We start from the raw sequence: 26,649 nt of genomic DNA on the forward strand, positions 1-26,649 counted from the left end.
AGCAGGCGGATAATGTTCCTGTCCCGCTTGTCATCCTAACAAAACTTTTGCATGGAATTTCAGCATTGAAACATTCTGAAAACCTCAGATAGGGCCTTAGGTTGTGACTCAATCAACCGGATGATAGTCGATCATCTGACTGAGACCTCATGTCCAACAAACCCACCTGCGCGGAACTTTCTAGTAAAGAGGAACAGAAATAACTTCTTGATCCAGGAAATTTTCGTCCCCGGAGATTTATCGTGCGTTCTCCCCCACGTTGCGATGCTTGTTAATCTAAGACTCCAAATTTCAACATAGAAGCCCCTTCAGCAGGCAGGCCAATCAGAACGCAAATTTAAGGAAGAGCCCCTGGACCTGGTGTTTAGGTACTATGATACATATTGGTCCGAGTCAAACTACAAGTCTACTATCTTAGAGTGCGAAAAGATCATGTTCGCGGATTCCCTCAGTCCACTATGGAGTACGGCAAGTTGCCTATACAGATAGGAATGCTGAAGGCAGAAATCTGGATGGCTCCAAATTTAGTAAACAGAGAGCCTGAGTCTCCTTTAGCCTGTAGGTGGAACTGCCGATCAATCTTCTCCCACGTCTAGACACCATAGTAGCAATACGTACCTAGAGGTGCTTCTGTATCAATTTCAAGATGGTGGCTGTCGGCAAGTATAAGACCCGAACCCCGAGAACGTTGCCTGGGTTAAGCGATGTATTGTACCTCCAATACGGAGCGAAATCGCATAGAACACCACTTGATTGGCCGATCTAAGAAAAAAAAGTAAAGAGAAGTAAGCTACTCCGTATGTTGTGAATAAGTATATGTCAATTTCAACTTACATTTGTTCACTTTTTTACAGGCCATCCACAGTCTGTTGATACAAAGTTGGGGTTCGGAATATCCGTAGCATCTTGACGTAGCTTGAAGTTCGGGTGGATAATGATCGCCAATCACTCCGAGTCTCTCAAGACAAAAGAGCATCAGTTTTACAAGGCATACAGAGTAGAGGGTACCTAAGATCAAGTCTCGGGTTCTCCATACTCCGTACTTAGACTGCACAACACCCCCGTAATCCTGGGGCCTGAGTGTGCCCAACATCTACATTCTAGACTAGATGGTCATTTGTAGCCTCATCTGGTCCATCATCTATTAGAAGTTCTGAGTGGATTCAATAATAATATGAGGGAGACTGAACCATACGTGCTTGTTTGTCCGTGTTATCTGGTCGATTTGAAAAGTCACCACTCTTTGTAATTACTGCTCTGGTATTCCTTTACTTGAGTCATTACTCGGATCGTTGTTGCATGAGGGCTGGAGCGCCACATATGAGATTCAGGCTTGTAGTCGTAAGCTCGTCCCGATCATTTACCACTATTGCTCTCCGGAACTTCTCAAATGTGTCAAGTCAACTCATTATGTTGCCTAGATTGGATCTTCTCTCGACTGTGTCATGACTACGTGCAAGCTTATGCAGATCACTGTCGCTGCCTTGAGTCCTCATGCAGCCAGAACCTAGTACTGCGTGATCTGAATCTTCCGCATGGAGTTTGTTCACACTCATGGAATAGTTTATGTTTCTACATTTCGAGTTATTGTTGATTTCTTGATCGAGGGGAGCAGTCGTCGTAGAAGTCATATTTAGATCTGCGCGGATTTTAAAACCCGGAATTAAACAACCCGAACTGAGACGCTGAGGTTATGTGTATAAGTTAAGGACATGGATGATCGTAGTCGAAAATTTGGATTTAATCAAAATCAAAGGGCTGTTGTTGCATATCACCACCATCAGATGTGGTCCCTGGTCGTAAAGTGAATTGATACGGAGCCGGATGTATGCCTAAGGCATACATCACATGACCCACCCGAAGCGAACCGCTAAACCCTGCCCACACAAAAAATAACCACTACGATCGGCCCTTTGAAGACGGTCGACAACCTCACTATCGCCAGTCCATACCCTCAGCTCGCCGTCGCGACAAGCCTACAAGATGCCGGTTAGCAGTCCTCCCCTACGATTCCGAGTTATGTGAAGATTTTATTTGTCTTGCTCTCGCATCGAGGAACTGAGATATTCGTCTTTGATGTTGAGGTGACAAGGTGACAGTTGGCTAACGTCGATTTTTGTTGAATAGAGCCACAAGAGTTTCCGCACCAAGCAGAAGCTTGCCAAAGCTCAGAGACAGAACCGTCCTATTCCCCAGTGGATTCGTCTCAGGACCGGTAACACCATCAGGTAAATACACTCTTTTTCTTCTACAATCCGGAGCCGTCCATCGTGTGCAATGGTGGGGTGGGAAAATCCTTGAATCGGACCTCGATCACAACGACAGCCTTGTCATCCCGCATCAACAATCGCCCCAGAAAAATCACACGAACGGATTTGGAACCTTGCGCGGGTTACATGGACAGAAAAGGAAGAATGAACCAGCTGACGGGTATTCTTCTCCAGATACAACGCCAAGCGGAGACACTGGCGCAAGACCCGTCTCGGTATCTAAACTCGAGGCAAATCCTTTTTCTTTTCCGACCGAGATGTCCGTCCCCAGTTGTTTCGCCCGATTGTTATACCGCAGCTCTTACTCGCGATGATTACTGTGCGTTCGGACCTCGCGCCGCTGTTACAATGTTTTTACCTCTCGGTTTCTGTTCGGAACAAAAACAATGTGAATGAATGACAAGTCGGTTCATCTTGGAACACACGTGCTTTGCTTTTAGTCTAGCCCGGCCGCTCCGATGCGAATGGTGCAATTCTACCCCCTGGATCTTAAGGCGAAATGCGAACTGTTGCAAGGTGCAAGTCGAACAGACTCCATGAATGCGAGCGTTGTCGGGCTCTGGACATGTGGATCATCTGCAGATATGTACACGAGCTAAACAAGAATAAAAGAAAAGTCATGATGGGTAATTGTCGTTGAACGAGGCATTTGCATTGGCGATATCACTCAATCAAGGAATGACCCCTTGCTGCTACGTAGACGGGATGGGACGAAAAGGGATGGATAGGATGCGCTCCTGCAACAGCATTCACACTGATACTTCGTTGATGATTACTTCCAGAGCTTTATCAACGCTTACGTATACAACGCACGCTTGGCAGTTTGCAGGAGGCATGTTGGGCCTGCAGATCTACTCTACCGTAAGTGGCAGTGCTGCTTGATCTCTGCACTCAGCAAGAGAGCGTCCAGGGACCGAAGAGAGATTCACATTTGACCATCAAATTTTTGAGCAACTTGAAATATGGATCGCTAGCGAGCCAACACAATCGTTGATTGGTATAAGAGCAGAACCCTCGCCCATTTGTTCGAAAGAAGCGGAAACGAACCCGGGCTGACAAGCCCCAAAGATAACAGCCAGTAAAGGAGCAAACAACCGCTAGAAAGTTATGAAAGCCGAACGCCGTAGACTGAAGTTATCTTTAGACCGATGAAACTCACTGCGTTACGAGGTGGCTGCCCCCAACCGCTAGAGAAAGAGTCCGAGACTTTGTGACGTTTAATCAGATACGCATTTAGCGACTAAAATCAGCCTTGTCAGCAATGGGTCGATTCGATGCAAGTACACAAGTGAAAGCTTACTCCTCGGCCCACTCGTTCTCACGGCGGATTTGATCCTCCTCCTCGGGAGTGAAATCGTTCTGGATGTTGAAAGTCTTGCGAATCTCTTCGGGGGACTTGCCCTTAATCATGTTCGCAACAGTCTTGCAGCCGACATCCAAGAGAGCTTTGATATCGAGGTAGTTGGCAGCCTGTAGGGTTCGCGTCTTAGTCAATTTTCTGTGGGAAGGGTCGACAATCCGGTACATACCAAGATGATTTCAAACAACATCTCCTGGTCGACCTGCATGAACTTCTGATCCCACTCATCGATATCGGTAGTCTTGCGGCGAGAGTCATCGTCATCACCAGTGCTGGGAGGGTCGTTCTTGTGATGAGTGCACCATTCAATGACCTTCTTCAGCACAACCTCGTTGACCTGCGAAAAGGATAGAGTTAGAATGAACAGAGCCACTCACCAAGATAAAAGGCGTTCAATTCAAACTTACATTTGGAATAGGAATGGCCTCATCCGACTCGCCCAAATCCTCCAGCATGTTCTTGATAAGAATCGATCGTTCGGCAACATCGCGGTCTACAGAAAGATAGTATGATCAGTATTGAATTGAAAGTGAAATAAAGCAATGACAGAGTGCATTCATCTTCCGAGTACCGGACACGAAGGGCTTCGAAGGATGAGATAACTTACCGACCGTGATGTCAACGCCATCGGAGCTTGTAAGAGTAACAGTGGACATTTTGACAATCTCTGTAGTATCGAGATTGTGATCTGATCTTCTGCAACTAACGCGTTAATAACAGTCCTGAATGAAAAGTCGGAAAGCTCAGCAGACGTTGTGAGGGGCGCGAAGGCGGGGGAGTCTGACAATGATTCCGGGTTGGAGTCGGTGGAAAGCTGGACGTATTTGAGCGGTTGTAGGATTTCAGGGGGAAAGGCTAACCTGGTGTTGTTGAATTTTGATAGAACTTCCCGTATGTAGCAATATGTAGCAGGGAAGAAAGGAGAATAAATACAGAAGCCGGAGCCAACAAGTGAGAAGAGGTTGGTTCTTGCGGCGGCTCTCCGTATTAGTGAATCTTTCTCTGGGGGGGAAGGGCCACCAGCAGTGACTAAACTGCTAATCCTACTTCGCCCCCACTACATACCAGGTACCCTTGGTTAAGCATGGGTTGGCAGCCTAATGTCTTCGTGTCGGCATCATAGTTCTACAATGTCTGCCTACTCAATACCCTGGTACTTGTCAAGGTGATGTCTGTGATATTAATGCCCAGAGACAGAATGACTCCTTGTAGTCATTTAAAGTTTCAACAAACAAAAGCTCTTAGATCATGATATTCGAAACAGCAAAGTACAAATAGCAAGAACAAGGACAGACTGGTCACATTTAAAGATGACAGTCCTCGACTAGGATTCCCTATGGTCTCAGGTATCCTTCGTCTCAAATGAAAAAGAAATAAGTCTTTGTGGGTTATGATTCGAAGATACATTGAGTTTTTGAACTTAACGATGACACTCAGGACTGGAAAGAAACACAAAACATCACCGTTTTGATGGGCTTTACCTATAAGAAAGAAGGTAATGCGAAATTAGTGACATTGGAGCAGCTACTTCAAGGGTCTCAGCTGCAAAGTGCTATCTTCACTTCGATGCCTTATTGCCTTCTTGATCAATGGTCAAGTACTGATTCTTGCAGGCTACTATTATGGCCATTGAGCTCAGCTATTTCGCAACCGGAAAAAGGCTTGAGATCTGAGGGCTGTATTGTGAGATTCCGGCAACACTTGGTCTGTCAGCTGCAGGTTTGCCGTACCAAGAAAGAAAATGCATAATGCAGCTAATGTGTCGATTCTACTGCAAATAAGACAAGGCCACAGCTATTGAATAGCATGGCGTTGTCAGCTCAAGTAACAAGAGGCAAAAAAGTCTGGACTCGCGGGGAATCGAACCCCGGACCACCTGCTTGCAAGGCAGGTATTATACCACTAAACCACAAGCCCAATTTGATGTCATGTGACTTTTTTTGACTACCAGAGATAAATAACTTTAGCGCCTACAACTGCACTAAAAAAATAAAAATTAGAAGAGATAAGATAGGGGCAAAAAGTGGACAAAAAATGGACTCACGGGGGATTGAACCCCGGACCTCTCGCATTTCTAGTCCGAAGACCTGCACCTTTATTAATGCAAAGCGAGCGCTACTACCACTGAGCTACAAGCCCATTTGTGTGTTAACTGCTTTAGTTTTATCTTAAATGAATCTAAAAGGCAAGTCTGACAGTTTTCATACCTCAGGCTGTCACCCAAATTTTCCTGATCTTGGTCCAAGTGACCGATGTTAGGAGATGATCAAAAGGAAAAATGGCATTCGCAATACAATAACGAGCCCTTTGTCAGTACTCTTCTTCCGTGTCAGTATCCTAGCAATACGGACAGGTGTCGGGAGATAGTCACAAGCGTTCTCTCCAGGACCAATGATATCATCACCCGACAAGACGCGTCTCGGTCTTCTTTATCGAGTGGGAAAAAGAAAAACATCAGAGTAGTACCACCTAGACTAAGCTCTGTTATTGGTTTACTTGTCCTCTGACAGATTATTGCGACTGTCAAGATCAGCAACCCAACCCATCCATCCCCTTTATCATTCTCAGTATTTGTCCTCTCTTCGTCTTCCAGATACGAGGCCTTATCGGATGCTCCGGATCGCTGTTTTTCTGTCCTCAACCTCCTGATGCAGCAGCATGTAACTGTTATTTCGGTCGGATCATTCTTATCTTTCCTTCATCTCAGCGTACCGTGCGTTTCTGACATCTGAGTCATGTGGAGACGGACATACTTGCTGCTACTACTCGTTCGAGTCTACTTTGCGCTCTCGCCAAGTTATCTCCATCCAGATGAGAACTTCCAAGGCCCCGAGGTCTTCGCGGGTATGTCGTTCTCCTAAATTCCTCGAGATGTGTAAATACAACGCTGTGATCATTACTGCAACGCGAACGCGAACGCGATCACGATGCTGGTCTGCTCGCTCCCCCTTCGCGAGGTTTAACGGCGCACAACCCCTTCCCTCTTTGAGAGTCGGCGCTTCGCAATCTGCAAACTGACGGGATACTTAGGTCGCACACTTTCGTACCCGTCCAAATTACCGTGGGAGTTCACCTCTGAGAATCCTATTCGTAGCGTCTTTCCGCTATGGCCGGTTTACAGCTTGCCGATGGGCCTTCTGAAATGGTTTTACGGCGAGTTGGAGATAGGGAATCCATCCCCGGAGGTGGCTTACTATATTTTGAGAGCAGTCATGTTCCTTTTAAGTTTCGTTTTGGAGGACTGGGCCATCTACGAGCTGGTCCCTCTTCCGCGCCATCGCCGGGCCGCTGTGGTGCTGGTTGCATCCTCGTATGTCACCTGGACATATCAGACGCACACCTTCTCCAACTCGCTTGAGACTTTATTGGTCACCTGGGGTCTGGTGCTGATTCGCCGCATTGTTGGACAAAAGGTTTGAACCATCAGAGAAGATGGTAATGGACCTCCTGAAGCTAATGGCTCTATATAGCGACGCTCATCCATCTTTTCTTGTGTCGTGCTCGCATTGATCGCTGTCGCTGGTGTTTTCAACCGGATCACCTTTCCGGCCTTTCTTTTGATTCCAGGGCTTCAATTACTACCACATTTCTGGCGCAGGTAAGTCTCGTCATCGCAGATGGCATATTGTCGGATCAACTAATGCTGAGGCGCAGACCGACCTCATTCTTTGTCTTCATCGTCTGTGGCCTATTCTTCTCTTGCATTGCTATAATCGTCGACACTAGGTTTTATCGCCCATCTGCATCAGTGCTCGATGCCCTCCGCTCGCCTATAATCTCGCCTCTCAATAATTTACTCTACAATACGAAAACTTCGAATCTGGCTCTCCATGGACTCCATCCAAACTACCAACATTTCCTAGTCAACTTGCCGCAGCTTCTCGGACCAGCATTTTTGGCAATGGTCCTGTCCCTATGGAATCGTCCAGCAATTCCTTCTTGGCTGAAGACAACGCAGGCCGTCTCCGCCCTGTCAGGCACCGCGATGCTCTCGATCTTCCCGCATCAAGAGCCCCGTTTTCTCATTCCCTGTGTGCCACTCCTCCTTAGCTGCTTCCGCCTGCGCAAATCACGTCTGTTCCTTGTAGCCTGGGTCATTTTCAATGCTGCTTTGGGCTTTTTGATGGGCATCTACCACCAGGGTGGCGTGGTACCTGTGCAACTGGCCATCCCAACCATAATTTCGGCAAACACTGTGAAGCCGAATGGCTCGGTGGAATATCAGCCCAGAGTATCCGCGACCGTATTATGGTGGAAAACATACTCTCCCCCATTGTGGCTATTGGGAAACAATACCAGCCTCCCGCTAGATATCGATACCCGCGATATGATGGGCATTCCCGGAGCAGAGATGGCCCAGGAACTCGAGAAGTTGGTGCCGCTATGTGGCTCCCATGGCGAGACTCACACCGACGATGCCAGCGACGGATCTGGGGAAGCTGATCGAACGAACTTCGTGTTCGTGGTCGCCCCAAGATCTGCTACATACCTGGACCGATACACAACAGCGCCAGCAGGCTCCTCAGGTCTGGAATTACGGGAGCTCTATTCCTACCCAAAACACATCAACCTGGATGATCTCGATGTCGGTAGCGACGGGCTGGTCGCGACATTAAAACGCGTCTTTGGCAGACGTGGACTAAATGTCTGGTTAGCACGAAGGACAGGCTGCGATTGAACCCTCATCCCGCTACCTTGATTCCCTTCTGATTCCCGTTTCTCTTCGTCCTTGCTCAGTTGAACGTCTGAACCTCTATAAACAAGCATAATATGTGCTCTTGCGGGCTGTTCCATTCCCCTTTTACAGCGAGTCAGTCCACACGCATCTACTCGACATCCTTCCCCTTCAGGGATGAGACTTTCGGATACCCCTTTCCCAGCGCCAAATATACCCGTACAAAATATGTCCCTCGTATTTCGTTTATACCCCTCATCGCAATACAGTATAATCATAATTCATGACTAGTCAAATGAACGGGATGCCAGATTAAACGGCCAAAGCAAAAGAGCCACTACTTGTTTATTGCCATTGTCACAATTGAAAACCCTCGCTTGCGTCAGATTTCCCTTCTTCGAAGGGATTGAACAGTTCTCCCTGTAACAGCTCGTCGCAAGATCTACAGTCAAATGTACCTGGTGACCACTCTATCCGCAAAGGACATCGGTTGCTTACGTCTTCATCCCTATGGTTTCTGTGGAAACGGCGACTTGATCCGGTTGCCAAACCTCGTCATGCCGGTGGAATAAAGGCGAGAGAAAAAATAGAATACATGTCAAGATGACCCAGTGCGTCTCATTGATAGGTACATGACCCACGCGTCACGTTTGAATAAGAGGTAGATATCATACGTTGAAGCATCGAGTTCCCAATTTCATTCACTAGGGCAGCTGTTTCGACATAGAAAAAACACACGCAAGTGAAATGACAGGGAAATGGTAAAAGAAAACTTGCACGAAGCCCGGTTTGAACAAAATCGGTTGCGTACAAGAGTCAGAAGACGTTCATGCTAAAATTCGTTAGGAGAGGAGAATTAACTCGAATAGATTGGCAGGCAACCAGTAGACGAGGAGCCTCGAACAAAATCACAGGAAAGCAGTTCATCACAGGTCGTCAGGATCATCAGGGTTCTCAAAGAGGTAATTGGCCGCGAGCTCTTCGTTCTTGTCACAGGCAAAGTAGGCCTGGATGACCAGATCTCGAGAGAAACCAAGTCGGCAGAGCTGGCAACCAGTTAGCTTGAAATATAATAGTAGCAGTAGCAGTATGCCGAGGTACGTACACGTTCAATGGCGTCTCTCTCCTCCTCTGTAACGCTGATTGCGTGGGTACCTGGAGGCAACGCGCCATCATCCTCTTCACTCAAGAGCTGGAGAAACTGCTCCTCATTCTGACCAATGAGCTGTGCAATCTGAGGGTTACCGGCGGCGACTTGCTGAAGGATGGGTTCCAGCATCTGCGGCTGCTGCTGGACCAACTGGCGGAGCTGCTGAAAGTGAGGGTTATTCCGCAAGAAGTCGAGGTTGGGCAGTCCTTCCCCAGCTCCGGCAGCACCGGCACGAGCTCCACGACCAGCGCCCTCTCCAGTGCCAGCCTGAGCAGCGGCTTCAAACAAATTCACTGGCTCATCACCACCGGTCGACGAGGGAGCACTCTCTCCGGAAGGAGCCGACGGGGCAGGGGGCGCGGCGGCTGCGGCAGCCTGTTGCTGCTGCTCCTGTTGGATGTTGTCCGGGATTCCCTGTAATAGGGAATTAGCATTAGTCATGCGAAGCGCACGTGGAGAACAGCAGATGACAGCTCACGTTCAATAGATACTCAATAGCACGATCAGGGTTGAAGAAAGCCGCTCTCATGGCACGGTTGATATCGCTTCTGGGGAAGCCCATGCTCTCCATTTGACTGATGACGGCCTCACTCTGAGAGCCACTCAGCAATGCCGACGGGTCATTGAACGCAGTAGAGGAATCGGCGGGTGCCTGAGCCGGAGCGGCGGGTGAGGGTGTCGCAGGTATGGCCGGAGCAGATGGGGCAGTAGACGGGGCCGGGGCGGCTGGGGCAGCAGGCGTGGAGGCAGCAGCTCTCGAAGGGGTAGAAGGGGCCTGTGAAGGTGTAGCGGCAGATGAGGGAGCCTTGGGCTACAGAAGATGGTGCGGTCAGATGCAGTGATCAGAAGTCGTTTCAATAGCAAGACCAGAGTCATACCTTCGATACCATGCATACTATGAATCCCTTCTCCTCAATGTTGTATGTCTCGATGGTCTTGTCATCTTGCAGGATTTTCCCTGGGAGTTATCCAGCGAAGCGTCAGCGAAATCAGCTAAGAAAAAGCAGGGGAAAGGAGACAAAAGCAAAAAGCCAAGGTGCCATTCCAGCAGATACCTGAGAAATGATGAAACTCAGGGTGATCATTGTCAGACTAACCGGAATAGATGAGCTTAAGCTGAGGTACCTCCCATCCTTTTTCTTTGGAGATTTTTTCCTTTACTTGTCCGACCTAGGAAAGATTCCGGTCAGCCCCGCACTGGCAGAACACTCGCGCAGGGACAAAAGCTCACCGTCTCAGAGGGCTCTGCATCAATTACGAATTTCTGCTGTTTGAGATCCTATTGAGAAGAGACCGCGGTCAGTATTTGATGGCCCAAGTATATCAACAGGCAGGAGTTGATTGTTGCAGAAGGTACCTTGAATGTGAGCTTCATCTTGCGCCACCGAAGGAGAGGAGATGGCTTCGAGAGGTGGGGAGTTCAAAGTAGCTGGAAATAGAGGGGTACGGGGTCGTAGAGTATAAAGTATCCGTAGCAGGGGCTGTAAGGTAGTTGAGTGGGTTATTGATATAGCTAGCCCAGCAAAATCAGAGGGCGTAAAAGAGAAAACAAGCTGGATTCGGAAAGTGGGAAAGATTGATGACCATAATCATGACGCCCAAGAAGAATGGAAAAGAGAAGAGGTGGGAGAGCTGGGGGCGGTCACGGCTTCATGCGCCACATTCACATATTCACTTGCTGTCCAGCCACAGTCTGTGTCGGCTCTTCAGCCACAATGCGTAGTAATTTCTCCGTCCTGTCTTGGTGGCCAAGATCTATGAGCCCCATGCTGTCAGGGACCCAACGCCATACAGTATTACTATCTATCCATTTATAAGATAGAAGTCAATTAGATCCGTAATCAGACTGTGGAATCACAGAGTATGTCTAACTTATAGAGGTATCCGCTGATTTTTGAGTCTCCGGGTTGTTCTATCAGGGTATGGTCTACTCAAACGCAATAATTCTCTCTGCATCGATAAATATCGTCGGAAGTGGATGAATTGTATGTAGCGTTAGGTAGTCACTGTTTGTCGGTTCTCATGGGATCAACTGCTACATTTCGTCACGAGACAAACCTACAATCAAAGCTTGTGCGACATATAAATGTTCGATTGACTACCTCTGTCATGTAGTACCTGGCAGAGATATCGAATGCCTTGGATCAGATCAGAGCCGGAGCAAGCAGATGCAGTACATGTGAAACGAAAGCAAAAGATATAGTTGTAGCACGGCTTGCTGAGCTCAAGAAGAATCTAGATTAATGGACGAGAGCTGCCAGTAGAAGCAATTTAATATAGAAAGACTAGCAGACCGCCCTCAAGGATATAGCGAAGATACGGATCAATCCGTAACCAATGCGGCAATGCCTCTCTACCTCCTCCTACCTTCCATTTTGCACGGAAGTACCATTGCAAACAAGGCCATTCTTCCATTTCTTCCACCCAAACTAACGGACTACTCCGTAGATGTATGATCGCTTTTAGAATCCACAATGAGACCTAATCCGGGGGTAGAAGGTTATGCGGAAAAGGTCAAAGCACTGATTGGATGTATCTCATAGATGTATCACATAGTTCAGCGTTGGAGACGGGAGCCCACAAGCCGGAGACTGAGGAGGCCGTGATCCTATCTCCTGGGACTAGGTAAAAAATTAGTACATATACTGGAAGCCACTCTTACATTTACGCCAGTTCCGAGTGTAATCCGACATTCTAATGAAATCTCTACCCTCTGTATCATGTTCTCCGCAAACGACTTACAGACTTGGTTAGTTAACACTGCAGAATAGCAGTTCTTGATTCGGATAGGTGCTAAGTATTCGGCAACTGAACATTCCACAAGATATCAGGAGAGAACTGCGAGACATCACATTTCGACCGGGGCATCTGCCTGTACTCCTTGATACCGAATGACCAACACGGACGATTCACATTGTAGATAGGGCCGTCCCGGGATCCTGGAGATCTCCCCGGCCGCTCCATCTAGCATGTTGACGAACATTGACAAATAAATTCTGTGGATGAGTTCCATGCACGAAACAGAATTTTCGCATTGTAGACGTCTCAAAGCTAATCCTAATTGGCCAAGAACTGCCTTTAGAGTCAGCAGGAGATCTGAATTCATGGAACATTCGATAGTCGGTTTCTCAGGACCGGCGTTCCCTGCCTGTCTAAATAATCTCACGAACACACAAGAGGACAACATCTTCACTATATGTATTATCGGCTGGCGTTCTCGAGAAAAAGTTCAAAGAGTATTCGGACGAAGGTATGCAATCGGGAGCATCTGTTGTGTGGGCTGGAATGATCTGCTGGAGAACAACTCAACGCGCATAGACGGGTAGGACTCTGAATATGTCTTGTTTTTTCCCGCCTACTCTGGACATTCGATTTCTGATACAGTGACACTATTCATCCTGTATCGTGCATCGCTATTCAATGACGAATCAGGAGTGCTATTTGACGGCTTCAAATCCACAGATGCCTGAACGAGACTGGCTAGAGATCCTGTCACCCCTGCCCATAACTTAATCGAGACAAGCCATCGAAGCACTGATTCTATCTATCCCAAATCCCAAGATTCGGGGGAACTCCTCCCCCCGTTGACGAGCCATTCTTATTCCGGTAGATAGATAATCTAGGATCTATGCAGTCTTGCCTCCCGGAATGACGCATATTTACCCGTCTCTTCCCTCATGTCAAGTTGGTTCTGAGATCACCCCAATGTTTGTTACACCACAGGGCCCTCATACTACTTCTCCTCATCTAATTGTTGTTGTTGTTGTAATCTGCTTTACCGTTAACTTTTCATTTCTAGCATGCAGCGCTCCTAATACACATAATCTCTCTGCTTCTTCTTACGCTGTTGGCACGATTGATGATATGATCCATTTTGTTACTATTTCCTCATAATCTCGAGAACTCGGTTATCCTATTCTGCTGTCTCTTTGAATGCCTCCTACTATTCGGAACCCCTAAGTCGATGCATCAAATCAACAGTGCATTCAACTCCCCACCGGTACCCCTCGCATCTCGAACGTGCATCTGGATCTCTTGTTGGTTGTTGCTGCTGGTTGATTGCGTAAGAGCACCTGCAGGGCCCAATATGCACGCGGCCGAGCTGGCCTATCTTCTCGGAGGTATTTCCATTGCTTTGAACTTGGTCGCTAGCGTCCTCCACGGCGTCTGTCTTGCTTCATCAGGAGCCTCGTCAATCGAATCGATCAATGTCACACTCAGCGCCGCTAGCTGTGTGGTGTTGCTTACTTTGATACTTCTATGGAGGAAGAACATTTGGCTTCGGTCTATAGACCGTTGGGGAAAGCGGCGGACCAAAGCGTACGGCCTCATTTTTGCATATCTTGCAATATCCAGCGGCGTTACAGCTGGCGCCGTCGTGTGGAGCACCTCAAGACTCGAGGTAAGGGGGAAAGAAACGAGGACACGTCCCAGCCAGCTGGGACTATACATATCCAGGTCTGTGGTATGGACATTGGCTGTGTTAAGCCAGGGTCTGTTCGCTGGTTTTCTTTTGATTGACAACTCCCACAACCAATGTCCGGGCTCGCTCTCGCAGGAGCTTGTGCTGCAACCAGACCAGTCGAGCCTGAAGCATAAGAGCGCGGCCAAGGAACCAGCATTGACGATTGAATTGAGACGACAATCTATTGATCGAAAAACGAGCTGCGATAGCAGTCTTTGCCCGAACCAGCCCACTACATCAATCGCGTCCTCTCACCGCTATTCTGGAAGGACTCTATTTCAACAAGATTCTAAGCACCATTCACTCGATCTTCAATCACCAGGGCTGGGTATGCAGTCCCCTGATTCCAACACTTCCCACAACCGATTAGAAACCAGGCAGGATGAACGGGACAGCTGCAGCATAACCACCGAGGAGCGGCAAGGGACGCGCATAATCCAGGGGAACTCACCCGAGATCAAGAGGTCTTGGGGCAGTTTGATGCTTCAGCCATCATCAGACACGCCATCTCCGGCCGCATCGACGACTAAGCTAGAGGCTTCCCGAGCGCTTGCCCCTCCAAAGCTGCACTTACCTGACGAGAGCAATATCCACCCGTTGTTTCGTTCCGACAGCCCATCGCCACCGCCGACGCCTTTGCCCGGAACAAATCTCCAAGCGTCAGCCGTGGCCGGGCAGACGATCTCCGTCAAGACGTTGAATCGGATGAGGTCGGCCAATTCACTTCGAGCTCACGGACCACGAAGCAGGTCCCCACTGTTCGAGCGGATAAATCAGCAAGGCGAGACGACGGAGGAGCAAAAGCCAAATCGAAGTCGTGAGAGCCAAGGCAGATTAGCTGAAGGGTCGGCGATACCTGGATTCCTCATGGCTGCAGATGTGCGCAAGAGCATAGCCCGGTATGAGAAGAGGTATGAATTGAATGAATCTCCAGACGAGAGCTAGTATGACGATTTTACTGGAAATACTCTCTAATGACCTTTTTCGTTTGTCCCTTTTGTCTGAGTCTGTTTGTCATATATCTCGGGAAGAGGGTATTTTGCTATACAGGTGCAATCAGAACTTGCGCTAAGTGTTTTCGAGTCTTCAATTATGTACATTGGAGCTGTATAAAACATAAGAGTAGAGTCCAGTCCATCCAAGTCATTTTCCGGAATTCGGTTATTCTATACCGATGCTTCCAGTCTCCTAAAATTGACTTCCGCGCCATCTTGTTATGCTTGGACCTGAGCCCAGCTGCAGTGACCGAACAAGAAGAGAACGTGAGAAGGTAAGTAGGCAGACATGTAGCTTGGACCGGGATGCCATATTGGATATGAAGTAAATTCCATTGAATGATGGATATCTCATTGACTGAATGCTGCGTTGATTACTGATGCTCATATGGTGGGTTGTTACCCTATAGATAGGGAGAGCTATACCCGGATCTAGGAAAGAGTCTTGGGGTATTGATGGAAATATCTTCTTCTCCCATGCGGAGAGATACTCATTCAAACATGAAAAGCCTATTATGGCCATATCATAGAACTCTGAGTCGGTTTCAATTTAACTGTAGGATGTGTTCGTGCTCATTCCAATGTATGCATTTAGCTTCCTTCACTAGTCCTGACTGCTCGCCCTTGCAGTGTTTATTCCATCGGCTTGTCTTGCTTTGGTTCTTTTGATTTCTTTCTTTCTTTTTCTATTCCATTATTAATATTATTATTATGATTATTGTCATCAGTCATCCTTTTATGCCTATCCTTCTCTCCGTAGATTTACTGACCGAGTTTTTGGGAAATTTTGCCATGGTACCTTTGCTGCCATACATACTTCCATTCTCCAACCGTTGCGCCACTCCACTCTCGCTCTGACCCAGTCAAATTCCTCCGTCCAAATAACTACAACTAGGTAGTCTACTACTATCTACCAGATCTCTCTATCTCCCTACAACACTGAAACACCATCATCCTCCTCATACCGTTCCATTCAAAGTCTCGAATTCTTTAGATCTTTCTTCTCTGAATTGCAGTCGGATCCAACGTTTTATTTCTTCCAGGCAGAAAATATTACTATTGTGGCCTGTGCAAAGACTGATAACAAAAATCTGCCTTTGATGCAAGTACATCGTGCTAAGTGCCTGACTGGAATTTGACGGGCCGCACATGGTGATCAACAACGTCTTGCCTTGCCTTTAGGCAGTACCTTGCTGTCTACTATCTACTATCCATTATTACTACTTCTCTAAGACGTTGGAGATCCAAGACTGCCTCTGTGGATTTTCTACTTGACTTGAGCTTTCTCACACCAGACCCATCTCACTTTATCTTACCTCTCTCTCGCTCTCTTTTTCTTAACTTCTTTGCTCATTAATTGTCTTCATTCTCATCATCTCTGTTCATCTTCTCTCTATCATTTCGTCGCCATCCTTCCCTCGACAAAGTCGAGAGGTCGTTGGTCCAGTTCGGACTTCGGGAGTACTCCATACAAAAGACGTACCCTGCTAGTTCCGGCGAGTCTCCCCCAAGCACACACAGCAAGCTTAACCAACCACAAACCAACGCCATCTTTACTTTTTCCCACTTCCACTGTTGATCCACTTGGCCGCACCTCGCTTTTACTTTGTTCTTCCCCATCCTACTACTACTATCTATACGATCATCGATCTACTATTACTACCTACATTTGCTTCTGCTCTTACCTCTTCCTCCTCCTCCTATTACTACCTTACTACATACTGGCATTGCTGTTATCTCCCTTACCCACAGTGTACCCATCACCTTACCTGCTATTACCACAACTACGATCACCGCCCCTACTACTGAGTACCTACACTTTGGCCATCTACTATCTATTACCTCCTGCACTTACTATCACGACACGATATTTGACCAGCAGTCGACTTCATCGCCGGCCCACCTCGCTTCTACTGTTTTTACGCCAGGTAAGTTCGTGAAGTTCCTCTTGTAGCCCTCAATCTGTATCTTTTCTTGCTTTTTCTCATTAGCCCCCCTTTGTTATTCACCCATCCTTGCATCCCTGCATCTCTTCAGTGCTTGTTTTTGCACGGTCTGCCTTGCCGTGATAAAATCTCAATGCACTTTAGCCGTCCTTTCCTTTATCAGAATTCTGGTATAGGTTGGATCTCCCGATAAGTTTCTGTCTCTTTCGCATCGGTCTTCATATGTGCTCATTTTATTCGTTGTTCTTCCGAATGGCTGCTCTGGAAAACCTCTCGCTTCGTTGGCATCTTAGTGTCTCTATATCCTCTCTTTTCATTGAGCTCACTTCAGACCATGCTTTTGAGCTTTCTCCCCCTTGTTTCATAGACCCAGCAGCCCGCTTATACCCACATTTTCTCTCTGTTTGCCCTGAGTCACATTAATTTGGATAGTGTCGGTGACTGATCAATATCTAGCAGACAGAGATGGCGGGTGCCAAGCGTAAAGTTGAAGCTTCTCAGGGAGCGACGCCTGGCGCTAGCGCTACATCGCCAGGGCACATGACCACCTCAGCTGGTAAGGGCTTGGCTGTTTAATCCTGACGGTTGCCGATTTCTAATTTTTCTATAGATCCTCTCATAGAGGACAACTCCAACATTCGTATCACCAGGAGCGCTCGGGCTAGCCGAGATGCTCGTGCTCATAATATGAACATTCCGAGCACCCCATCATCTGCTAACAATACCACTCACAACAACCTAAATAATGGTCGCCCGTCACGCATTATTACGCTGAGCACCCGCACTGCTAGAGCCAATAGTGCCCGTCAGGCTCAGGCCAACAGTCTCCGCGAAGCTCAAGCAAGCAATGCTCCCGCAGCCGATACTGCTACCACCACTGCCAACCCCGTCCGTGAGACTCGCACCTCTCGAGCACGTGCTGCTGCTGCGGCCGCAGCTGGTCCCGCTGTGCCCTCTGTGCCCGCACCCCCCTCTGCTCCAGCTCCAGCTGCGGCCGACAGCGTAGCACCGGCGAATGTTCCAGAGACCCCCCGGCACAAGCGCGTCAAACGAGCTCCTACCGTTGAAGAGACGCCGAGGACGACGAGGCAGTCTGCAAGACTTAGGGGCAATCTCCAACCCCTTAGTTCCACCGACAAATCTTTCTCTAACTCTCAAGCTGAGGTCAAACAGCCTGATGGCAGCCCATCCGCCGGCATGGCTCCTGGTGGCCGGACGCGGACACGGAGCAGACAGATGGTCAGCAGCCTTGACCAGAAGACTGACGACTCAACAAGAATCACTTCCTCTCCCTCGAAAATGAATGCGGTAAGAAGCGATGAGAACATCAGCCCTCTGGGTTCCGTTGCTTCGCAGCTGTCCACAAAAGATCAGATGTCTGAACTAGTTGATGAAGATTCATCGAAGGACAACGGTTCTGATGACATCGAGAACAAAGAGAGCGAATCCTCGGGCATGGAAAGTGAGGAAAAGCACGAATCCATGACTGTCCCACCAAAGTCACTAAAACGGAAAAGTCCTGAGCCCGATGACGGCCTCGCTGGGGAGCTCATGCGCTCTTCTAATTCCCCACGCAAGAAGCCGAAAGTGGAGAACCCAGACCTGGACCGCTCGTTGGACCAGCAGTTACAGGAACGCACCGAGAATAACGTTGATGACAAAGCAGCACCGCAGTCCCAGTCCCCTGGCAACGTAGATGCTATTTCTGCCGAGGGCGAGGTCGAAGCCTCCGAGAATGATGCTCTCAAGGCCCGAGCTACCATATCTGTTGCTGCCGATGCCGAAGTTCCCGATGCTCTGGGTGCTGAACTTCCTGTGTTCTCCGCTGTCAATGCTAGCGATGGGAGTATTGATGTTGCTGATGCTGCGGATAATGATACCACCGCTGCTAGAGAATCGGCGGCAGGTGATGAGTCTGAGTCTCGTCAAATCACAGAAGAGGTTGAAGAACCAGCTTCTGAAAATGGTGTCGAATTTACGGTCAGCAGTGGACGGGGCCGTGGTCGTGGCCGTGGCCGTGGAGGCGGCAGCATGGGAGCCTCAACGCGCGGCGGGGGAGTGCAGAAAGGGAAAGGAAAACCCAAAGGACCAGGTAAAGGAAAGGGAAAGGGTAAAAGCCGAAAACGGGGGCGCAAAGCGGATGGCGACAATGACCAGGATTCTGGGCCAGAACCCGAGCCTCTGCGTTCTCCTTCGCCGACTCCAGCCACACAGAAGATGCGGGACCGCCAAAGGGAACTTGACAAGGCGTTCAAGAAGGTAGCAGCCGCCCAGCGACTGGCTTTGTCTGTGCTAGCCGAGCATTCTCAGCGCAAGCTTGCGCGGGATAAGAACGCCCATAAGAAAGTGCCGGAGTTTGACGAGGTCAACCAGCAACTACAGGAGAGATTAGAGAGACACAGGGAGATATTGCGCCGAGAATACGAATATAAGGTAGCAAATGCGAACCGGGTTCTTTCTCTTGAGAAGGAGAATCTTGAGATACAATTTCGGGTAAGTTCTTGCCGCTTTGTTCTCATTCCTAAGGAGATCCAGATGCTAAGCGCCGTATCATACAGAGGAAAGCGTGTGAAATTCAACAGGAACATCTTCTTGCAAGTCAGGGGGCGTACATGGCATTCGTCGAGGGCCGTCGTGCTGCAGAGGATGATGAACACACTGAGGTTAGTCATTCCGAACTATATCTGACATGTGAAGGAGACTGGGTTAACTCGTTGTCTTGCAGACGGATGAATCCGAAACGGAGGTTGGCCGTGGACGTATTCGTCCACCTGCCAGAGAGATGAAGAGGGGATACTATTCATCCTTTGTGCGCAACCCTGCTGGTGCTGCTCTGTACGAGCGTGCCCTGAATGGCTGGGAGGATTTCGTTCAGCGAGCGAAGCTGGGAGGGGACATTGAGCCGCAGATGAACGACATGGAAGAAGCGGTACCGTTCAAAGGTCTCTCAGCACATGATGTTCTTAACATGATCATTGAAGCGACGGGGGTGGTTCAAACGCGAGACGACGCTACGGCGGAGAGTAACAAGGTACTCGCTCCAATACCAGAGTCGCGGGCTGAGGCTTTATACGCCCTGGCCGACGCCGCAACCGCTTCCCCCTTGCCTTTACCCAGAGCGGCCATGACGCCACGAGCCCCAGCGCACCGCGCTATCCTCCCACAACCTCTCCAACATCCTCAGCTTCCTGGGATCCAAGGCCCAACAGATCCGCGAGCCTTTGTGCTACCGCCTCCAAATCCGCAGCGGCAGCATCCGCGTCGGTTGCTGCCCGCTGGGCAATTACCGGACCCTTTTGCCGCCAGAAACGGCCCTCCCCAACTGCCCCCTCCTCCAGGCTCCAACTTTCAGCGTCCTCCCCTGCCTGGCTTCCTATCCGGACCTCCTCCCCCACCCCTGTACTACACACACCCGCCTCCTCCGGGCCCTACGGGACCGCCTCCATCAGGCCCTCGACCTCCCTTCTAAACGGCAGTGTCGGAGAAAGAAAGGGAAAGGGAGCAGCAGTGAGTTTTGTTTTCCACGGGGTTAGGTGGTGGTCTCGGCCACTTGTTCCCTGTTTCCTTGCATACTTTCCTTCTCCATGGTTGGGCTTCACCTTCTGCTCTTTTATGGATTCTTGGGGTTAAAGTTCCTGACTCTGGGCCGTTATGCTTGGTTTATGACCTTTCGGCCAGACGTTGGCATGGATCGGGTTGTCCTCATTGAACGACATTGTTGCATATATCCATGGACTCATATGAGAGATAGACCATTGTGACTAGCATATTTTGTGTTTGATGCGTTATTTAATTTTCAACCAGAGAGCGTCATCCATGGCGGGCCCATTGGAATGAGAAAATGTCGTGTTCTACGATCAATCTGAGACTTTGGTTGATTTTGTTCTCTGTATTCATATGGGGGTTCTCTGGATTGAAAGATGTACCATACTTAATAGGTAGATCCCTGGAACTATTCATGTACTGTTCTCGTACTATTCGGCAGGCAACTGAACTGGTATACAGGAATAAGGAAGGGGAGTCGGCAAAGAGCGCCACGAGGGTCGTAGTGCGCTGCCAATTCTGGACCGAATGTGCGCCAAGGACCGTAATGATGAGCCACTTGGAGGGCGCAATGACCGACCGTGTTGACGCTGACTGTAGCTACGGAGTATCTATCTATGGGGCCGAAGAAGAATGACTCTTGATGACTCGTTTTCGGTGACTCCTCCTCCGCCCCGATTGGGTCTAGTCTACACCAGAGCGGGGCGATTCGACGGGCCTTTTTGATAATCTTTTCTTGGGCTTCAAATACTTTCCTCGTGAGCGGCAATATTCGTTTCTTCGTTGCGAACACCCAGAAATCTATATTCCAAAGTTCAGTTACTTACGCTCGGCGAAGAAAGCTGGGGGGTTATCCTTTTCGTTCTTCTACCCACGCCGGTTCTTCCTCCGAACTTCCCCTCAACTATCAACGTCACCCGGCTTCGCAGAGCTTTCGCTTGCAGTCTCACACGAACGCTCTTCTATTTCCGTCGTTTGCCTGGGTGTCCAGAGTACCTACTCTCAATCATTTTTGAAACCAGCTATCTAGAAAGCCACGGGATTCTCGCACAATGGCAGTCCGCGCGCAATTTGAAAACTCCAACGAGTAAGTAGGCGCGGCCCATTTCTCTCCAAGGTTGTTTTTGTGTCTTCTTTTGGAGTTATGGGAGAGGACTAACTTGCATTTTCACTCTTGCAGAGTCGGCGTCTTTGCCCGCCTGACCAACTCATATGCGATTGTCGCCATCGGCGCTTCAGAGAACTTCTACAGGTGCGCTACTCATGCTTCCGAGAGTCACCTTGCGAGCAGGCCCTTCTGACAGATAACTTTGAAATCATTAGTGTATTCGAGGCGGAACTCCAGGATGTCATCCCCATCTGTCATGCTACTATTGCCGGCACCCGGATCGTCGGTCGTCTAACAGCGGGGTATGTCTTTGTCTTTGTTTAGCGCCCCCCCAAAAGCAACGAAACCCAGGGGCGAGCGGTGAGAAGAACCTTGGAGCTGACAGTCTGGATGATTCAAACAGTAACCGTAAAGGCCTTCTCGTCCCCACAACGACAACAGACCAGGAACTGCAACATCTGCGGAATACGCTGCCAGACGATGTGAAGATCCAACGGATAGAGGAGCGGCTCTCGGCGCTGGGTAATGTCATCTGCTGCAATGACCATGTAGCATTGGTGCATCCGGATCTTGAGCGGGAAACAGAGGAAATGTACGTTTTGAGCGCCCTTCCGTCCTTACCCGTGGGGAAATGGAAAAGAGAGAAAACGGCGGGAATAAACTGCCACTAACACTGACCCAAAAACAGAATCGCAGACGTCCTCGGCGTCGAAGTCTTCCGGCAAACCATCGCCGATAACGTGCTGACGGGCTCGTACATGGCCCTCTCCAACCAGGGCGGTATCGTCCACCCCAAAACCTCCGTCCGGGATCAGGATGAGCTCTCCTCCCTACTCCAGGTGCCCCTCGTCGCGGGCAGTGTCAACCGCGGCAGCCCTGTCGTCGGCGCCGGCATGGTCGTTAACGACTGGCTGGCCGTCACCGGTCTCGACACCACCGCGACCGAGTTGAGTGTGGTCGAGTCTGTCTTCCGGCTGGGCGAGATGGGTCCTCGCGGTCTGGGGATGGGCAATGTCAACAAGGAGAGTATCGTGGAGAGTTTCTACTAAACCGGCCAATCAGTTTCCTACTTGTTCTTTTGTCTCCTCTTTACCTTTTATTTCCGTGTCCTCATGTACCCCCCTCACGTGATTATGGTTATGGTGTAAATCCCCTGAAATGGGTCATTTAGATCAGTGGAATGTTTAAATTCTGGTGTCTACAGAATATAGATCACCCTTCAGGAGAATGGAGGATGATTTTTATCAATTTTGCATCGATATCGTCCGGCATTGCGTTTCATAACCATCGAGGTTGATCGAAGGAACATCTTCCAGTCTCTAGTAGACGGAGTCGAGACCAAAAAAAAAAAAAAAAAATAAAGACAGCAAAAGTAATAATACGAGTGACTTGCATAGAAGCAAGAATGAAATTGAAAAGAAAAATTCAGGCTAGTTGTACAATTCCAGATCACTTCCTTGTTTTCTGTTTCCTGCCGCATCGCGCAATATGCAGATGAAGATGAATCCCTGAAAGATATGGACAAAGGGGGGTATTGTGAAAAGAGATAAGATTCCAGCTGTAAAAATGACAAACTTGACGGACCTTCCAAATGGTACGCATGATATTGAAGAGGAAAAGAAAGAAAAGAAGACTGAACGCCATGCCATGTAACACCAATCCGGCCTAATCCTGGGCTGAGACAAGAAAAGAGACCCTGAATGCAAGCCGACGGCATCCGGTTATACTTGGCCCTCGATACCGATTTGATTTGATGGAAACTTTCCCGAGTCGGCGTCGTACTCCTCTCCTGGCAAAGGGGCAGGGGAAGTTTCCTGTTCCAACAGATGATTGCTCATACTGTGAGATCGGCCCGATTCATCGTTATCACTGTGCTCCGTTGACAAGGGTGGCGGGGGAGGAGGGGTTGGCGCAGTCTCCGGGCTATGCAGCATTGAATCGCCATTCTCAGTCTGGAAGTAATATTCGCCGGTGTCATTTGGTGTGGTTTGCTCATCATCACCTAGAGGAGGCGGTGGCGGTGGGGGAGGAGGTATGGGTGTTGATGACTTCTGCCTCTTCATCGCTTCTTCAGCAGTTCCTTCACCAGCATCCACTTCGTCTTCCCTCTTGCGCTTGAGGAAACCTTGCGGATCGCTGTCCCTGAAGGTATCGTTCTCTTCAACCTTCTCTGCTTCGCCATCAGACAGTTTCACGTCGACATCTTCAATGGTGTTGTGGCCATTGGTCATTTCTTCTGCTTTCGAGTCACCTCCCTTTGCCTGCTTCTCGGCCTTTCTCTGCTCGTAAGCACGGTGCTTCGCAACAGCCTTGTCAAAAAATTCCTTGCAGAATGCCTTGACTTTCTTTTGTTGCTTTTCGCTAATCTTCGTCGGATCTTCCACGCGATTGTTTTTGAAATCGGAGTTGACGAGCTTCTTGGCGACCTAATGAAAGGCAAGATGCGCGGATTAGCGCACGTACTAGGTCTGGCATATGGAACGGCTCGATGGGCTGACTCACATCCTTAGCATAGCGCTTCAGATCCTCTTTCGGAAGCTTGTGTTTAAATTTGTCCACAACGTATTTGATATGAGGGAAAAGCTGCATAAGTCAGGCCATCTGTACTCAAGGATAACGACAGCTGCTCTTGGGGGTTGGGCTTACCGTGTTCTCATACAGTTTCTTCTGTTTCTCTTCACTGTAATTTCTCCATTTCTCCTGCCCTTCACTGAAACTCGCCGTTTCTCTAGAAGCTTGCGGCGTGCCAGGTGTGGCAGTCTTCTCCTTCGGCGTGTTCTCCTTAGCATTCAAGATACCGTCGATGATACCTTGTAGGGCTTTATTCTTCGCCTGGTGGCCTGGGACATCAGCCTCAGGTGCGGCATGAATCGGCCGAGTCCAGGTGACATCCCCACGGGCGCAGTAATAATATGTCCTGCCGTGTGATTCGGCTGCGAACCATCCCGGAGGCAGAGGATTGAATTGGCGGCGGAACTGGCGGGCACCGTGATGCTGGGAATTCCTGGGGCCATTGCTCTTCCGACCTGGATTCGCTGGCCCTCGAGGAGCATCCAACGACCGGGATCTCGATCGCGAACGAGATCGAGATCGTTTCTGCTCGTCATTACTGTGTTCTCTCCGCCCAAACTGGCTGACTGAAGCGACTGTATTCGGATCTCGCTTCATGCGAGGGATACGGTATCCAACCTCCAGAGTCGCCCAGTGCTGCAAAAGTGCTGTTGCCTTCTGCTCGACTCGCTCATCTCCACAAGTTGTCAGCGGCTGGACGGTGGATTCGATCTTTGAATCAATAATCTTGTTCCGTGTAAGACGTGGAAACTTGTCCAGGATATCGAGGATCTGCAACACAACATTGAAGTCCTCCTTCCATAAGGCGAGTTGGGAATTCAGGATCTGGTAGCCATGCATCTTCACCACACGATGGCGGACTCTTTCATCGTCACAGCGCTCGATCCGCCTCAGCAACTTGACAGCAATCCATTTTTCTTTGCATTGCATGAGGGCAGCCATGACCTTGGTGACGCCGCTCTCCTCTAGAGACTTAGGCTGTACGCTATCAACATACTCCTCATCATCCTCGCCCATCTTCTTCTTTCGTGGCCGTTTCGCAACAGCAGTGTCCCAGCTTTCAGCATCTTCGATACCCAAAGCTTCAATGGTGGCATTCGATAGTTTGGTAGCACGATCGGTCTGAGTCTTTCCTCCAATAAAGCCAGTGCAATTCGGTTCGCCACAGTAGCATGGTTGAGGATCCGCGCCATAACGATCGACGTTATAATTGAAAACGAGTTCTTCGCCGGCTTGAATAGCCCTTTCGGCAAAGATTCCCATACGCAGTTTCTCACCCACAACCCATTTATCGACGTAGCAGTTCGGATTACATGAGTGGTTGCAGAAACGACCCAGGTTACCCTTCTTCGTCGCATCGACAAATTCTCCTCTACTGAGGGACATGAAATAAAAGTGCTTGATCCCTTCTTCATCGTACTGTCTCATGCGTCGTCGGAATTGAGCCTCGTTGATGACTTCGCCGACATACTCGAAGATGAATTGGTGCGGTCGCAGATCGGTCTCAGCACGAAGACCGAACCCTTTCTTTTCTGTCTTGATGACCGCGACATTTGCATACTCTTTGCGCTGGAATCGTTGATTCTGGCATTCAGCACCGCAGCTGCAGTCACCCACGCACTCAATTTTGGTAGCGCGATTGATACAATCAGAATCTTCTCCACATGCCAGATTCCTGGACAACGACGGCTCTGCTCAAACGAGTTAGAGGGGTCCTGGCGAACACGGGTATGTGCGGAATAGAAGGTGTTAAAAAATATGAAGTGAAGACACTTTTTTCTTTCTGATCACCCGGCGTTTGGTCTCTTTCTCATTTTTATTTTTTTATTTTTTTTATTTTTTTCCTTTTTTTCCCCTTGCCCCCTATTCCTTTGGCAAGGGACCCAGCAACGCGCGTCGGAGAAAAGGAGGGGGACCACCCCGACAAGCGAAAATCGTAGTGAAGAGCAATAACCATAAGAGATTGAAGAAAGGATAGAGAAAGAAAAAGCTTAACTTACCCCATTCCTCAGCACAATCGCATTCCATGGCATGCTCAGTATAACCCATGTATTTATTGGCATAGGTACAAGTTTCCATCACTTCAAAGCTCGATTGTGCCTCCGCAGTGCTGTCCGGCAAATGCAGAAACAGCTGAGGGGGTTGCGCCACGACCTTCTGCGAAGAGCTGCGCGATAACTTGGGAGGCTGACCGGGTTCCAACTTGACAGTGATATCGCCCCCGACTTTCTCTTCCTTTGCTGTGGAATCTCCATTTTCGGATTTGATTGGAGGTAGAGATGAAGTCCGCGATTTGATAGCGGATGAAGCCAGATCATCCATCTCGGGGTAATCTTTGGTGGTGACTGTGTGGTCTGATAACCCGTTGGGATCATGTTTCAGAACGGCGTCTCCGCCGTTGGAGAGGAGCATCTCTGCGGCATCGTCATGCTGCTCAATCTTCATCGCGGTCACCGCATTTGCTACAGACGATGAGGGTGAGTCCGCGTTGTCATGAGAGGACATGACGACACGGACCGAAGAGCAGAATCTTTAGGAGCCAGCGAGCGGAACACAGGTGTTCCCT

General features: G+C 49.1%; 7 protein-coding genes and 2 non-coding genes across 9 annotated transcripts; 4 read left to right on the forward strand and 5 right to left on the reverse strand.

Moving 5' to 3' along the window:
- Positions 1–3,566: 3,566 nt before the first annotated feature.
- skpA (SCF ubiquitin ligase subunit skpA) lies at positions 3,567–4,286 on the reverse strand (the record flags this gene model as incomplete). The annotated part of the gene is made up of 4 exons (XM_043291215.1): positions 3,567–3,740; positions 3,800–3,967; positions 4,038–4,123; positions 4,238–4,286. The coding sequence occupies 4 exons, from the start codon at positions 4,284–4,286 to the stop codon at positions 3,567–3,569; spliced, it is 477 nt and encodes a 158-aa protein (XP_043147150.1).
- A 1,189-nt stretch (positions 4,287–5,475) lies between these two features.
- Aud_006313 lies at positions 5,476–5,547 on the reverse strand. The gene has a single exon. It is a non-coding gene; the product is annotated as a tRNA-Ala (tRNA).
- A 118-nt stretch (positions 5,548–5,665) lies between these two features.
- On the reverse strand, positions 5,666–5,769 carry Aud_006314. The gene has a single exon. It is a non-coding gene; the product is annotated as a tRNA-Ala (tRNA).
- Positions 5,770–6,365: 596 nt separating this feature from the next.
- smp3 (glycosylphosphatidylinositol-alpha 1,2 mannosyltransferase smp3) lies at positions 6,366–8,308 on the forward strand (the record flags this gene model as incomplete). Its single annotated transcript, XM_043291216.1, has 4 exons — positions 6,366–6,474; positions 6,661–7,043; positions 7,101–7,228; positions 7,285–8,308. The coding sequence occupies 4 exons, from the start codon at positions 6,366–6,368 to the stop codon at positions 8,306–8,308; spliced, it is 1,644 nt and encodes a 547-aa protein (XP_043147151.1).
- Positions 8,309–9,231: 923 nt separating this feature from the next.
- On the reverse strand, positions 9,232–10,830 carry Aud_006316 (putative UV excision repair protein (RadW); the record flags this gene model as incomplete). The annotated part of the gene is made up of 7 exons (XM_043291217.1): positions 9,232–9,351; positions 9,411–9,869; positions 9,934–10,266; positions 10,334–10,413; positions 10,553–10,625; positions 10,687–10,734; positions 10,813–10,830. The coding sequence occupies 7 exons, from the start codon at positions 10,828–10,830 to the stop codon at positions 9,232–9,234; spliced, it is 1,131 nt and encodes a 376-aa protein (XP_043147152.1).
- Positions 10,831–13,542: 2,712 nt separating this feature from the next.
- On the forward strand, positions 13,543–14,865 carry Aud_006317 (uncharacterized protein; the record flags this gene model as incomplete). Its single annotated transcript, XM_043291218.1, has 2 exons — positions 13,543–13,857; positions 13,948–14,865. 2 exons carry the CDS (start codon positions 13,543–13,545, stop codon positions 14,863–14,865), a joined length of 1,233 nt encoding a protein of 410 aa, XP_043147153.1.
- Positions 14,866–17,326: 2,461 nt separating this feature from the next.
- Aud_006318 (uncharacterized protein) lies at positions 17,327–20,330 on the forward strand (the record flags this gene model as incomplete). Its single annotated transcript, XM_043291219.1, has 4 exons — positions 17,327–17,417; positions 17,472–19,354; positions 19,420–19,524; positions 19,587–20,330. The coding sequence occupies 4 exons, from the start codon at positions 17,327–17,329 to the stop codon at positions 20,328–20,330; spliced, it is 2,823 nt and encodes a 940-aa protein (XP_043147154.1).
- A 1,126-nt stretch (positions 20,331–21,456) lies between these two features.
- On the forward strand, positions 21,457–22,561 carry Aud_006319 (translation initiation factor 6; the record flags this gene model as incomplete). The annotated part of the gene is made up of 5 exons (XM_043291220.1): positions 21,457–21,491; positions 21,585–21,656; positions 21,728–21,814; positions 21,916–22,104; positions 22,201–22,561. 5 exons carry the CDS (start codon positions 21,457–21,459, stop codon positions 22,559–22,561), a joined length of 744 nt encoding a protein of 247 aa, XP_043147155.1.
- A 672-nt stretch (positions 22,562–23,233) lies between these two features.
- Positions 23,234–26,588, reverse strand: set2 (SET and WW domain protein; the record flags this gene model as incomplete). The annotated part of the gene is made up of 4 exons (XM_043291221.1): positions 23,234–23,938; positions 24,015–24,095; positions 24,159–25,774; positions 26,084–26,588. 4 exons carry the CDS (start codon positions 26,586–26,588, stop codon positions 23,234–23,236), a joined length of 2,907 nt encoding a protein of 968 aa, XP_043147156.1.
- Between the last annotated feature and the right edge of the window lie 61 nt (positions 26,589–26,649).

Source organism: Aspergillus udagawae, assembly GCF_001078395.1.
Source record: "Aspergillus udagawae IFM 46973 DNA, scaffold_4, whole genome shotgun sequence".
In the NCBI taxonomy this organism is placed as follows: Eukaryota; Fungi; Ascomycota; class Eurotiomycetes; order Eurotiales; family Aspergillaceae; genus Aspergillus; species Aspergillus udagawae.